This window comes from Megalobrama amblycephala, linkage group LG4 (assembly GCF_018812025.1).
Source record: "Megalobrama amblycephala isolate DHTTF-2021 linkage group LG4, ASM1881202v1, whole genome shotgun sequence".
NCBI classification, from domain to species: Eukaryota; Metazoa; Chordata; class Actinopteri; order Cypriniformes; family Xenocyprididae; genus Megalobrama; species Megalobrama amblycephala.
The window spans coordinates 13,740,125-13,755,245 of record NC_063047.1 but is presented as its reverse complement, the minus strand read 5'-3'; the positions used below and the strand labels follow the sequence as shown (position 1 = coordinate 13,755,245).

At 36.9% G+C, this 15,121-nt stretch overlaps 2 protein-coding genes across 6 annotated transcripts in view; one reads left to right on the top strand and one right to left on the bottom strand.

Annotated features, from left to right (window-relative positions):
- Positions 1-11,854, bottom strand: part of ak8 (adenylate kinase 8) — a 24,902-nt gene extending 13,048 nt beyond the window's left edge. The window contains exons 1-10 of one of the 5 annotated variants that reach the window (XM_048187685.1): positions 11,735-11,854; positions 11,291-11,432; positions 11,120-11,204; positions 10,725-10,774; positions 10,236-10,322; positions 9,079-9,147; positions 5,405-5,486; positions 5,168-5,239; positions 4,541-4,744; positions 349-480 (exon numbers count right to left, since the gene is read on the bottom strand). In XM_048187685.1, coding sequence (XP_048043642.1) covers positions 349-480; positions 4,541-4,744; positions 5,168-5,239; positions 5,405-5,486; positions 9,079-9,147; positions 10,236-10,322; positions 10,725-10,774; positions 11,120-11,204; positions 11,291-11,374 — 865 coding nt within the window. In that variant the 5' untranslated portion in view covers positions 11,375-11,432; positions 11,735-11,854. Of the gene's footprint in view, positions 1-348; positions 481-4,540; positions 4,745-5,167; positions 5,240-5,404; positions 5,487-9,078; positions 9,148-10,235; positions 10,323-10,724; positions 10,775-11,119; positions 11,205-11,290; positions 11,433-11,579; positions 11,613-11,734 lie in introns of those variants that run through there. The other 4 variants (XM_048187687.1, XM_048187688.1, XM_048187686.1 and 1 more) reach the window with 4 other exon arrangements.
- On the top strand, positions 11,820-15,090 carry spaca9 (sperm acrosome associated 9). The gene is made up of 4 exons (XM_048187696.1): positions 11,820-11,939; positions 12,180-12,336; positions 14,381-14,583; positions 14,779-15,090. The coding sequence occupies exons 2-4, from the start codon at positions 12,193-12,195 to the stop codon at positions 15,074-15,076; spliced, it is 645 nt and encodes a 214-aa protein (XP_048043653.1). The 5' UTR covers positions 11,820-11,939; positions 12,180-12,192; the 3' UTR covers positions 15,077-15,090.
- Positions 15,091-15,121: the final 31 nt, after the last annotated feature.

Here is a 15,121-nt window from a genome sequence, read left to right as displayed (position 1 = left end):
CACTGTACAATGGCTCACTCAAAAATTATAGAAAACAATTATTTACTCACTCTTATGTTGTTCCAAACCCTTATGTTTTTCTTGCATCCAGATTCAAAAATGGTGCATTATTTTTGGTATTATGATTCTTTAAAAATGTCTACTTTTGTGTTCCACAGAAAAAAAAATAACAGCATAGGTTTTTGAAACATCATGAGGGTGACTTTTACATAATATAATAAATACATTTTGGTTAAACTACCCTTTTTAACAACATTGAACCTTGCAGATGAGGAAGAATACAGCTGAAAAGTGACAGTAGTTAATAAGAATTAACAGAAGATGTAGAGTTGAGAAGGAGGAGCTTACTGTCGACAATGCCATATTTCTGAGCAAGTAGCTTTGCCTGAAGACTCTTTCCTGAACCTGGGGGTCCAAACAGTAGGATTCTAGGAATGTAGGGTGAGGCAGAGTGACGTGGAGTACGGACATAGTTCAGCACTACAGTATAAATACAAAATAACCATATAGGAATAAATTAGAAATTTCATGTGATATGTAACAAAGAGTAAAATTAAACAGCAATATTAATTAAATATTATTAGTTTTTAAAGGTGCCGTAGAACGTCTTTTTAAAAGATGTAATATAAGTCTAAGGTGTCCCCTGAATGTGTCTGTGAAGTTTCTGCTCAAAATACCCCGTAGATTTTTTTTAATTAATTTTTTTAACTGCCTATTTTGGGGCATCATTAAATATGAGCCGATTTAGGCTGCGGCCCCTTTAAATTCTCACACTCCCCGCCCACGGAGCTTGCACTTGCCTTTAACAGCATAAACAAAGTTCACACAGCTAATAAAACTCTCAAAATTGTTCTTTACAAAGTGTTCGTCATGCAGCATGTCTAATCACTTAAGTATAATATTTATTTGGATGTTTACATTTGATTCTGAATGAGTTTGATGGTGCTCTGTGGCTAAAGCTAACATTACACACTGTTTGAGAGATTTATAAAGAATGAAGTTGTGTTTATGAATTATACAGACTGCAAGTGTTTAAAAAATGAAAATAACGACAGTCTTGTCTCCGTGAATACAGTAAGAAACGATGGGATGGTAACTTTACCCACATTTAACAGTACATTAGCAACATGCTAACGAAACATTTAGAAAGACAATTTACAGATATCACTAAAAATATCATGATATCATGGATCATGTCAGTTATTATTGCTCCATCTGCCATTTTTCGCTATTGTCCTTGCTTGCTTACCTAGTCTGATGATTCAGCTGTGCAAATCCAGACGTTAATACTGGCTGCCCTTGTGTAATGCCTTGAACATGGGCTGGCATATGCAAATATTGGGGGCGTACACCCCGACTGTTACGTAACAGTCGGTGTTATGTTGAGATTCGCCTGTTCTTCGGAGGTCTTTTAAACAAATTAGATTTATATAAGAAGGAGGAAACAACGTTGTTTGAGACTCACTGTATGTCATTTCCATGTACTGAACTCTTGTTATTTAACTATGCCAAGATAAATTCAATTTTTAATTCTAGGGCACCTTTAAGTAACTTTTGTTTTTATTTGAATATATTTTAAAATGTAATTTATTCCTGTGATGGCAAAGCTGAATATTCATCAGCCATTACTCCAGTCATCAGTATCATATGACCCTTTTGAAATCAGTCTAATATGCTGATTTGGTGCTCAAGAAAAATGTATTATTATTATCATCAGTATTGAACTCAGATATGCTGTTTAATATTGTGGAAATCTTTTTTTCAGGATTCTTTGAAGAATAGAAAGTTCAAAAGAACAGCATTTGAAATGACCCATAACTTTTGAATGGTAGTGTATGCATTACAAAACATTTTTGTTTGTGCAATCAAACACAGATTAAATATTATTTTCTTTAACCCTACAGTCATATAATACCATACTTTGATACAAAACAACACAATGCAGATACAGATAGACTCTATTGAATGTTTAATGAAGTAATAGGGCACATTTGTGATGCTGGTGACAGCCCATTCTCTAAGATCATAAACAGAGATTGCCATTAAACTGAATATAAAGCCACTTGATTAATTAATCATCAGAGTCTTCCTTTCATGTCCACAGGGGCATTTGCTTGTAGTGTGACATCCACATCGAAGCCATCTGTTTGCAGTTGGGTTTCACTCACAACAATGCTGTTTGTCTGGAACCTGCACTGAGCCGCCATTCTAATGTGCAATGATTAACAGCAGCCTAATCATAACTAATGAGTTCCTCTCATCCAGCCCTTTATGCTGCTAATTGTTATACAACAACATGATAAATGCTTAATATGCGAAACATGTTAATGCGCTAAAAGGCTAAGTCAGGGGGAAACTAGCAACGTTACAATCAAACCGCATGCTGAATTAGCGCTAATCAAGATTTAAGATGACAACCTTATTGCTGTTTGCTCCTCAGTATGGGTTTATGAATGTTTTATGGCAGAGTTTATCTCAAATATTTATTTAATGTCCTCCATGTAGACATATCAAGAAAATCAGGTGCAGTTAAGTCAAGATTAGCATAACGGCACACTGTCCTAAATCTACAATTTACAAATCAAGCCCACAGCGCAAAACCATTAGGCTGGAGGGTAGCTTCCTTGATATGTAACTCAACGGAGCATTTTGGCTCTAATACTAATGTGCAGTGAGACTAAATGAGCCTTTATTTCCCTCCAGATAATTCTAATTTTTATGAGAAAGTGAGAAATGGAGAGAAACCAGTCCAAAATTGGATTTGAATTTCTCCCAGCTCATGTTTATGTAGCTTGAGCCGGCAAAATATTGTGAAAGTTATAGACAGAGGTCAGTGTCTGACATCTCTAAAAATGCAGCCCATAATATACAATGACTGGCTATCAGTTCCATGCATACTCATTCCTATGATAAATATGTATCTTTATAATAAAAAAAACTGTGGTATGAATTTCACAAAATGCTGCTAACCTGCCTAATGCTACAGTCAAAGTGATGTATGCAAAGAGCGGTTTAAATATTCACTGCCTAGCTCTACCTCACGCCTAAAGGAAGGGAAGTGACAAAATTATTTTGTCAAGTTGAGCGATATAATATTTAGACAGGTTGGATTCAGATGGTTTTAATGTAATTGGCGAGGACCGCTCATCCCTGCCCAGGTTCTCATGGGATAGTCTGTGCCTGCAGAGCTGCCTGAGGCAACCTCCTCAAATGGCAGAGTGCCTGACAAGCAGGTCAATCACAGCCTCTGAATGCAGCCGCCGCACTACTGACCTCCGACCAATAGGGGCGGTAGATCTCGGTTCATCGCAGTAGGTGATATTAGTAGAAAAAGCTCTAAATGTAACTCAGTGACCTACCTAAGCCCATAGACAGTAAAAGAAATGGACACAGCGACCCCATTGGAACTCAATTGAGACAAGTGAAGCCCATTTTTAGCGATTTTTAGCACTTCCGTTTCTGACGCGCAGACTCAAACTAAGCTTGATGACATCAGCAACCTGTCTGACAGATGTAAATCTTCTAGTAGCTGTGCGTGCAAACTGCCATCGTTAATCTTGCAGAGACGGCGAGCTTGAGCGGGGAGTTCTTTGGCGTGAGTGAGCAGGAGTAATTATTCTGATTAATTATTTTGTATAGTATTTTAAAATGTAACGCCAGTACGCCATATTAAGTTAATGCATACTATTGCCTGCGAGCTTCTCCTCCTGTCTGTACGGTAATTTCTCTACTGTGCGACAGAGAGTCGAGTGGTTATGACGCAATCGTTAGCCTATTTTTACAAAAACTGCTTCTACGGGGCCATAATGTAACATAGAAGGTAATGGAGCCCTTTATACATTGTCGTGTATCTTTAGAAATAAATAATGGACAAATTGAGTCTTTAAACGCCTCAGATGTAAAGTTATTTGCTGTCAAAGTGACGCCAAAATGAATGGGAGTCAATGGGATGGCTAACGCAAGTGAAGTTCTGCTACAAGATGGCGGCACGCGGCCGACTTCAACTTCCGGTCGACTTCCTTGGGCACTGCCTAAGCCTAATCTGCCAAATTTTTAGAAATGCAGCCTATATTTTGAATTCAAATGGCTTGATTAAATGAGCACCTAATGGAAAATACCACTTAAGATCAATTGTATACCTCATACCTCAATCAGTAGCTTGACAAGAAGATTTGTAAACACTAATTTAAAGTGAGAGATCAGGCAAAAATGAAAATTCTGTCATCATTTACTCACCTATATGTCGTTCCAATTACAAACCTTTATGATTTTTATTTAGAACATAAGAAAATATATCTTGAGAAAAGTCATGATTTTTTTGCTAAGTTTCTTTTCTTTTTTTGGCCTATACAAAAGAAGTAAATGGTCACTAAAACAATTTGGTTACCAACATTCTTCAAAATATCTTCTTTTGTGTTCAGTTCAAGAACAACATACAGTTTTGGATCAACATGACGGTAAATAAATTTTGGTAGAAGTATCCCCTTTAATGCAGATGGTTGGTACTGGTACCACAGCGGGTGAAGATGGTGAAGTTTACCTTGTGAGAAAACATCTACATGGGGCTGGTCAGCATTGATGATCTTCAGGCAGCTGTGGTAGGTGCGCTTCAGAGCATGAGCTTCTGTATGGTATTTCTGCAGCTTTTTGGCTACAAGATCAGCTGGCATCATTGTCCTGGGTGTTTCTAAACGCTGTGCAACCTCTTCACTTTCAGGCCACATGAAGGTGACGTGATATATATCTGAAACATGGAAAGGAAACATGTGGGCATATTATACAATATGTGCTGAGGTGGAAGTACTGAGTGTAAAACATATATAGAAAAAAAACCCTTTTTTTCATGGCATTTATTTTGACAGTGAATGTCCTGAAAAAGATTCATAAACAGAGATCATAAATAAACAAAAGGGGAAATGGCAATTATGTGGAAATGGTGCATTCGCACCATCATAAATCTGCAGGGAGCTCTGGCTTTTGTTCATTACAGCTGGGCTTTTCGAAAACCCTGAGGACACACAGGCCCGATTTGGATTCGGCAAACAAGTTGAGCGCTGTCAAGGTCCACAGATAATGAAATGCATTCTAACAATTGTGCATGTTAGCTGCCTGTCTCACAGTCCCACTCTCTGAACTAAGAAATGTGTAATGATCATACAGACATTACCTCCCGTGACAGGGTCTATCCTCTTGCCCGAGCTCCTTTCAATCAGGACGACATCAGGAGCTTCCAGCATCACTGCGAGGAAAGAGTTAAAAGAAAGCTCTAGAGTTTGACACATCCTCTGGGGGAGTGATAGTGAGTCCCAGAGAGATATTTGGTCGGTCTCATTATCGAGTCCTGATTCAAACCTCTTGTTTTTCAGTTGGGAACAACAAAGTGTTTGGACAACATGCCACTAACCAACATGATCTGGGGTGATGCCTGCTTCTTGTAGACATAGCGCCTCTTCTTGCGTCATGGGAATGGCTTCCAAAAGCCAGCCCTGGAAATACAATGCATGTTATGCACACCTGAGAAGGAACAAACAATTTGCTTTAACAATAATACAACTCTCTGGTGACATATAGAGTCCAACTTTGCTAGTGACACACACAATGCTGACACATTCTGCTATTAACACAGCTGTAACCAGACAATTCTCCTGTTTACATTTCTATAAATGCACTTGCTTTTCCCCATGGTCAACTACTGTGCTTAAATTGTTGTTTAAAATTGTTTTCATATAAGCAAAACAATATCCTCCCTGAAAAAATACTTTAAAAAACAGTAATAGGCTTTGAATGAATAATTTTATATAAATAATTCATATAAATTGCTGCCCTGTACCAGTGTAAATAATGAATGTATAAATTGTTGTATGAATAAGGAGTAAAACTGGCCCATATGGGGTCTCATGCAGGGAGGCAAATGGAGGGTTAAATCCATAAAAACCTTGAAAATGTGCCTAATTCTCCAGCTCCTCTCCGCACTTCTCACTTAGCAATAAAAATAACATAAGAAGAAAGGAAACGCATGCATATCATTCATTAGTTGCAAATCCATGAAAAAATCCTCCTCTCTAATAGTCTCCTAAATCCCAAGGCTTGCTGTGCAATGGTGTGGTAAAATAAAGAACAGTCAAAGAAACCATCTCCCAAAAGTGCTTGTTAGGGGCCAACTTATTACTGCAGTGAATAATCTTAAAATAAATAAACATATGCAACAAACATTTATAGATCTAAGTATTATCAGAGGAGCTGTGGGTTTTTGCTGCCGAGTTTCGAGTGTCTGTTTGATATCAGCCTTTGTTTTTTTAGGCTTTGATCTTTAACGGCAAACCTATCCTTTGCTTCACCTGATCTCAGCGCGCAAGTTTCCTCCCACTTACTTTCCCATTAAGCATTTGATTGCCTCTGTGGTTGGGAAGCCCATGAGCAGGGCCTGACGCACAGATTGCATGAAAGGCCTCTAGCCTACACAATCTAACTGGCATGAATATAGGGGGAATACAGGGTGGATGTTGAGTGTCTGCTGAGTTTGTTGATGTGCAGCATTTCTAGAAGAGCATGATGAAGTAATATTTATTACAGAATACACAAAAATCAAGTAAAGAGCAGATTATATACTAATATGCATCTGTAGATATTCAGAGGTTTGACAAAGAAACCTAGGTAGAGTCCAAACTTGCTACCGTACACACATATGCTCCATGCACACATTAACTCCCACACACATACATCCCAACACAGCCCCACTGCGACTTGCTCCATTCCGTTTCATCCACACATCAAAAGCGGCCGTGGTGCAGAAGCAGTGGGCTCAGACAGAGACCCTAGGACTGGAACATCTGCAGTGAGGCCAGCTATCACAGGAGGGACATGCGTAGAGCAGATGTCACCAGCCAGCCCAACAGCAGGCAAGGCAGGGGAGCAGAAGCGGCGCCCCGACATGTCACTCACAGGCCCCAACACACAGCTCCCCCACACAATAGACCGACAATATGGCAGCAGTAGCGGCTGCAAAACACTCCACTTGACTTTAACAATTAGATCTCAATTAGTTGTCCACTTATGTTAACCACTGATTCGCTTTAATGTTGCGAAAAGTCATCTTAAGCATAATGCAAAACACTGAAAAATGTCGCATCAGTCGAGCATGATTACATAGAAAAGCAATTAAAAAACTACAAAAACTATGTGCACATTAATTGAATGTACACTACAGCTTAAGTTTAGAGAGAATATTTTTATTCAGCAAGGATGCAGTAAATTGATCAAAAGTGACAGTAAAGCCATTTATAATGTTACAAATGATTTCTATTGCAAGCAAATGCATTTTTAAATATTTTAAAATAGGAAAGTTATTTTAATTGTAATGATATTTCACAATATTATATTGCTGAGCATTAGAGAGTTCTTTCAAAGCATTTTTAAGAAAACTTTTAAAACCCATCTTAAACTTTTGAATGATATTGTACAATTGTCTTTTTATTGATGTTCAACTGAATCATATTATTATATTTTAAAATAAAATGTCAGGTAAAACAACACCGTAAGCTTTATTTGCATTGTGTGCTCTCAAAAAGTTTCATTATTTCATTTTCAAACTTTCCTTTAGATTCCTCCTTTCTCCCTCAAAATAGAATTACAGACACTATGCAAATTCAAACAGCATAACTTTATTTGGAAGCCTCATTAGGGATCCGGATGACTGTGTCATGCGCCCCATGATCTTTCTTTCTTTCTTTCTTTCCTTCCTTCTTTTTTCTCATTTACTTTAGGGTCCATCTTTTTTTCCAGGACTGAAAGGCACTCATTAAATTGACATTTTACTTTAAATCACTATTCATTACCTATGCTCCCTCTCTTCATTTTCCACAAGAGTACAAGTCTAAAGTTTTACAAACAGCAGCCTCATGAGAGAACGAGAGAGCGAGGGAGAACGAATTAAGACAGCTTGAGAAGCAGTGACAGGCGGAGATGAACTAGATGACCTAGATTAGGCATGATTAACATTCATTGTTGCTTAATTTGGAAAAACAGGTAGACAAGCACACACACGCGCAGGCATCAGTGGCAGAGCAATTAAGCTTAGCTGTCTAGGCTCCAGTGGTGATGTGACATGTCAATCATTCCATTCTTTGGCCCATTTAAGTGTGTGCGAAGCAAAAGACCATGAGATGAAGGCTCCTCGTGGTGAGCCAGAGATGCTTTGTCAGGTGTCTAAATCTACAGAGGAAAAACTCTACCTCAATCCTCTGCTCATATGCAGATCAGTCGGGATGGAAAATAATTAAATAACCTGATAAATACTATCAGACAGTTTGCCTGAAGGGATAAACATCCATTACTAGATTCAAAGCAGTCACTAATCACAAACTACTGAGATTAAAAGGTGAAAGTTAAAGGATGCCAAACGGAAAAAGTTTTGCAATGGGATTCTTGGCTGAGTAAAGCCATTTGCGGAGTTTAGTGATGAATAAAAGGAGATGCTGTTTGGAGTTGGATGATTTACATATTCCTCCGTGCGGCTGCACAGAAGAAACTGACACTTCAGAAAAAGACACGATCAGGGAGTCCGTGATTGATTGTGTGATTTGACTGAAACATGAAAGGAGGAATCAAAAGGTGTGAGATCTGAGAGTAAACGTGAACGGACACCTCAGCGGTGAGGTTCTTAAGTGGCATTAGTGCTGAGATCACATGTAACTGGCAGCCGGTGAGGGGCCTGCTGGTGATGAAAGGTTTGCTCCGAGAACTCTCACCAGCAGTCTTGCGTTCCCCGAGACCCATCCCAGCAGTCCTCAAGGGACGCAGAGAAACACACGTCTAATTATTTATCATAGAAGGTTGAGTGTAGATAAAGAAAAAATATGACAAATTATTTGGGCATCACGCTTGTAGACATTACACGCGGTTCAAAACGTGGAGGTTACGTGCAAGTTCGGGAGGAAAATATGTTTCTCTCACTGGATTGTTTCATTTTTCACATTTTAGACAGGTTGAGTAAAACACACAGTGTTCATTTTTCTAAATTAATTACAAAATAAATAAATAAATCAAAGTAAATATATATAAAAAAACGCAAGTCCTTACCCGTCGCACACAGTCGGGTTTTGATAGGCGCTGCTGAATCAACTGGCTCCAGAGGTCCTTGGAAATCTTCTATCAGACCAACATTAACAACAATAAATCACAGTGAGTAAATGTTTAATCAAATTCAATTATTTAAAAAAACAAAAATATAAATTAAATAAATAAATATTACTCTCAATATACTATATTAATAATTAACTATATTAATAACAATCCTATATATTAATATAATATAATATAATATAATATTTAAAATTAAAACAGATTTGTACTGATGGCTGTCCAGTCAGATCATCAAATAATAATAAATAACAACTGACTCCTGTCATTTGTATGTTGATCAGACCAACAAAAACAACAATTAATCACAGAGAATAAACCTTTTAATCAAATTTAATGAATAAAAATATTACTAATAATGAACTTAAATCAACTCATAATATAATATAATAAATTTAGAACTGACTCCTGTCATTTGTGTCTTTAACATTACCTTCTAAACCTACCTGAGATATATCTGTTCTCTACTAACTGACTGTCCACCAAAACAATCCAATTATTATTAAACAAATACATTCAAATATGCTGTTGAATCTCTGATTATTTATGACATCCTCTGCTGCTTTCATCTCACTCTCCTTTGTGAATTTTGTGAAAATGATAATAATTGGAATCTTTTGGATCGTTCTATTTTAAACTCAAGGCCATGGCGAGTTTAAGTGAGAGGATAATTAGAATAATTAAACCATTGGGAGGCACTTTTCCTAAGCACATCTCTCTCTTTTCTTCTAATTCTATTCAACTCTCCTGATTTATCAACTAACTAGCCTGCATTGCATTTGCATGATCAGACTTCAGACAAAATCACTTCTATGTCTTTACAATACCACAGAGACCGCAATTACCAGCATCCAGAGAGTGTAGCAAATGCTGACAACATTACCTTTCCTACTTGCTACATCTAAAATGAATTTCATGATCAAGGCATTCCAGACTACTTTTCCTTGAAGATACTTTGCAATTAAGTAGTAATACACACAAATACATGCAGACTCCATGTTTTAGAGTTTAAAAAAAAATTGTCATAAAATTTTGTGAGAAACCTTATAGAAGTATATGTGTTTTCAAGAGAAAGGACAGAGAAAGAGAGAACCCACCTGTTTTTTGTCTTGATTTTTGTCATCATTTAAGATATCACTAAGAGTTACGTGAATAGCCTGTGTGTGCTCACACAACTTCTTAGCCTGCGGCAAGACAAAAGAGGACAGACTGAAGCAGCATATAAAATGTAGAAACACTGACAAAAATGAAAATACTCAGAAGCGCATGATGTGCTACAGAACAGATAATGCTGTAGAGAGGACTAAATCAGTACTGGGATCTCTGAGGCCTGATGGTGTAACTATGATGAATATCTTGTTTAAATTAACTCTGATGAAACTCTGACGTGACAGGCCTATTTATAAATACATTTCATGGCTGAAGAAAGCACAAAATTACAGACAAAGTTATTTACAGGAGCACAACACTTGCTGGATATCACCTTAAAAGACAAGAAATAAACACTAGAATCATTTAATTGTAGCTTAAAACAAAGTATAATTAATTTAGCCACTCAATCATTTTGTACTTAAAATGACTCTTACTATGGTTCTTTTCCCAGATGCTGGAGGACCCAACAATATGATTCTTGGCACTGAAACAGATTTATTTGTAAAATCAATTAACTGTCCTCAATACATTGTTGATGCAAGATGACATTGATAGTTAATTAAGTCTTATAGTGTAATAAAAAAGCTGCCAGTGAGTGTCATTCTATAAATATAACTGTTTTTTTATCTGAACAGTGTAAACTAATTGGATCTCTGCAGATCCTCCAACTTCTTATATTTTATATAAGATATTTTATACGACTGCGCCATCTTGTGGTATGGGACGTATGATTGTATTGTTGTAAGAATGTATTACTTTTATAAGATACATTTTAAAAATAAATAAAAACGTTAAGAATTTATCACGAATACAATTACAAAAATCTTACCATCAATACTGTCCCTTTTCAGGAAGTTAATCAGGTATTGAATGGGGTCCTCTGGTTTGTCCACCATCAAATTTCTCACTAGTGTCTGCAAATGTCATTTATTTATGTGAGTGAAATTTCCTTATAGATTATCATAAACTTGTTAAACATTGTCTAGTAAAATGTCTATACCTGGACCAAATGAAATATGTCATGTTTCTCTGCGTAAATGGCCATCTCAGGAGGGATTCTGAGGGGCCTGACAGTTGGATCCATCACTGCAGTACACCACACGACACAGAAAGTCACCAAAAGCTTGAAAAGCTGTAAAGAACTGTAAAATAAAATGTGCCTTGGTTCAAAAAGAGAGACTATTAAATCAACAAAACACATAAAAGAGTCTTTTATGAGGTTAAACATGTACAAAAGGCGGGAAAAGACTCAAACTTATGACGTAAACAAACTAGGTTTTCGGACTGACCTTTCAAAGTCAGACAAATGATTGAATTTAGATTGGTTTTCTTGCTCTTCGCTTTAAGAAATGTTACTTTTTACTGCGTAGGTACTTGATTAAAAACAAGATGCAGTTTACTGTTTTGATGGAGAGTCAAAATTAAGAAATATATTTTATGTTACCTTGAAATGTAGTTGTTAATAGTTTGCTGTGCGAACGCGTTTGTTGATGTTTGTTGCCATTGGTAACTTGGTCAGCCAATCACCACCACCAGAGGGCGCACGAGTATCCTACTCTTGTTGCTAAGCAGCGCAAATTCAATGCAACAGAAACAATGTAACGTTACATATGTTTGATATGCCTCTACAATACGTACTACTAATACAGGTAAGTTCTAGTTCATATGAATATGTTATTTATTATGATGAATACCATTTCTGTTTACCTTTTTTCCCATAATAAAATACTACTTTTTTCTTCTCAAATCCAAACATCTCAGTACTGCAAACGTGGGTTTTCAAGCTGCGAGTCTCTAACTTTACACTGCTATTGGGTTAACAACAATCTCTCTCTAAACAGTACTGTTCTTGTTCTGCACTCTAACATTACTGTATCCATTTTAAACAGGTCAAGTACTGAGATGGCTGACGTCAGAGAGCAGTTACTTTCCATTGAGGAGAAGTATAAACGTTTTAAACAACAGCAATTTATATTTATAACCGCTCTTGAGCGCTCGAGGGAGCATGCCAGGGACAAAACTGAGCCTGTCTCCACCGTCGCACAGGTTATGATGCGTTCTTAGTTTCCAATTGAAATATATATATATATATATATATATATATATATATATATATATATATATATATATATATATATATACAGTGGTGGCCAGAATTATTGGCACCCTTCATAAATATGATCAAAGATGACTCTAAAAATAAATCTGCATTGTTTATCCTTTTGATCTTCAATTCATAAAATGATTTTCTCCAAAACACGTTGGCCACAATTATTGGCACCCCTAGAATTTTTTATGAGTAAAATATCTCTGAAGTATATTCCCATTCCTATTTACATTTTTTTAGCTCACCAGGGTGATCATGAACGTGAAATTGTCTAGCCATGACTTCCTGTTCCACAGGAGTATAAACATGAGGAAACACAAAGGCCAAATTCCCTTAATCATTCATCAAGAAAATACCTAAAGAATTGAAAACCCCCATTTCCACTATCAGGGAGATAATTAAGAAGTTCCAATCAACTAAAGATGTTACAAATCTGCCTGGAAGAGGACGTGTGTCTAAATCGTCCTACTCCTGCGTGGTGAGGAGGAGAGTTTGAGTGAAAGACTCTCCAAGGATCACAGCTGGAGAATTGCAGAGATTAGTTGAGTCTTGAATCTCAGAAAGCCCAAAAAAAATTATCAAAAGCACCGACATCCCCACAAGTTGTTTGGGGGTTTCAAGAAAAATCCTCTGCTCTCATCCAGAAACAATCTCCAGCATATTCAGTTGTCAGACAATACTGGAACTTCAGACGGGACGAGCTTCTATGGTCAGATGAAACAAAAAAAAAAGCTTTTTGGCAGCAAACCCACCAGATGGGTTTGGTGCACACATGGATAAAAAGTGCCCCATGCCCACGGTTAAATATACTGCTGGATCTTTAATGTTGTGGACCTATTTTTGTGCTGGAGGTCCTGGACATCTTGTTCAGATACATTGTATCATGGATTCTATCAAATACCAACAGATAAAAAATCAAAACCTGACCGCTTCTGCTAGAAATCTTATAATGGGCCATGGTTGGATCATCCGTCGGGACAATGATCCAAAACAAACATCAAAACCAGCACAAAAATGTGTCACTGAGCACAAAATGAAGCTTCTGACATGGCCATCCCAGTCCCCTGACCTGAACCCTAAAGAAAATGAGTGGAGTGAACTGAAGAGAAGAAGCACCAACATGGAGCTGGGAATCTGAAGGATCTGGAGAGATTCTGTATGAAGGAATGATCTCTGATCTCTTGTCAGGTGTTCTCCAAACTCATCAGGCATTATAGAAGAAGACACAGAGCTGTTATCTTGGCAAAAGGAGGTTGCAAAAAGAATTGAATAAAAGGGTGCCAATAATTGTGGTCAACGTGTTTTGGAGAAAAAGATTTATTTCATAATGTTATTTCCCCCCCACTTTCAATTCTTTTCCTTTAGTGAAAGGGGTTAGATTTTTGCTAATTTTATAAATTAAAGATCAAAAGGATAAACAATGCAGATTTATTTTTAGAGTCATATTTGATCATATTTATGAAGGGTGCCAATAATTCTGGCCACAACTGTGTGTATATATATATATATATATATATATATATATATATATATATATATATATATATATATATATATATATATATTTCAATTTAAAATAGCTGTTTTCTGTTTAAATATATTTTATATGCATTTCTATGATAGTAAAGCTGAATATTTATCAGTCATTACTCCAGTCTTTAGTGTCACATGATACTTCAGAACTCATTCTAATATTCTAATTTGGTGCTCAGGAAACAATTCTTTTTATTATTAATGTTGGAGGCTACAGCTGTGCTGATCAATATTTTGTGGAAACTGGTGCATTTTGTACAGGATTCTCAGATGAATAGAAAATTCAATAGAATAGCATTTGTTTGAAATTGATTTTTTTAAGTCTTTACTTTCACTTTTGATCAATTTAATGCATCCTTGCTGAATAAAAATAATTTTAAAAAAAAATCTTACTGACCCCAGCATAATATGAATTTGACATTATCAGTAAATGATGATGTTCCTCTGTAGGTCCAAAGGTACATGACTCACCACTGCAGCAATTCCACAGACAGATGCATCTTTTCACTCTTTTTGGAAATTATTTCTGATCTTGGAGGCGTTTTAAAACATCTCGAGTCCTCACTGTCCAGCCAAAACACTTCCTGTGAGGGCCTGGATACTTGCAGGGATATCCTTGGCCCTAACAGCAACATCACTCAGCTAAGGGCACAGTTAAGTGACAGAGAAATTACACCATTTAATTTAATATAATTAAATTGATATCTAAATTAAAGCTTCATGTTTAGATCCAGGATATGGATGCTAATCCTTTTCTTTTCATAGATTGAAATCAAGAAGCTCAAGAGTCATCTTAATATGAAGAATAGCCACAATGCATCACCATTCATTACTTTTTTCCTTCACAGCTACCCACACAATGAGATCAACCGGCTGAGCTGTGATGAAGCAAGGAATTTCTATGGTGGGATTGTTAGCGTGATTCCATTGGCTCTAGACCTCCTCACCACCTACAGTAGAGGAGGTGCTCAACGTCCCACTCCAACAGCTACAGAAACATCTCAACAAACAGTGGCAAAGAATGTGGAGATGGTTGCAGACCTTAATAAAGACACCAAAAAGAACCTGAGCAGATATAAACAAGGGGCAGGTGGCTGGCATGCTGGAAAACCAGCCTGGAAGCCACCAGGAAATACAAGGAGATAAAACACTTTTTCAATGCTTATGCATGTTTTTGCTGTGAGTTTTCAC

Coding starts and splice junctions, on each gene's coding strand:
- spaca9 (XM_048187696.1), top strand. CDS start 12,193: ATGGCTGACGTCAGAGAGCAGTTACTTTCCATTGAGGAGAAGTATAAA. Junction 12,337..14,380: donor CTGTCTCCACCGTCGCACAG/GTTATGATGCGT, acceptor GTTCCTCTGTAG/GTCCAAAGGTACATGACTCA. Junction 14,584..14,778: donor ATCACTCAGCTAAGGGCACA/GTTAAGTGACAG, acceptor TTTCCTTCACAG/CTACCCACACAATGAGATCA.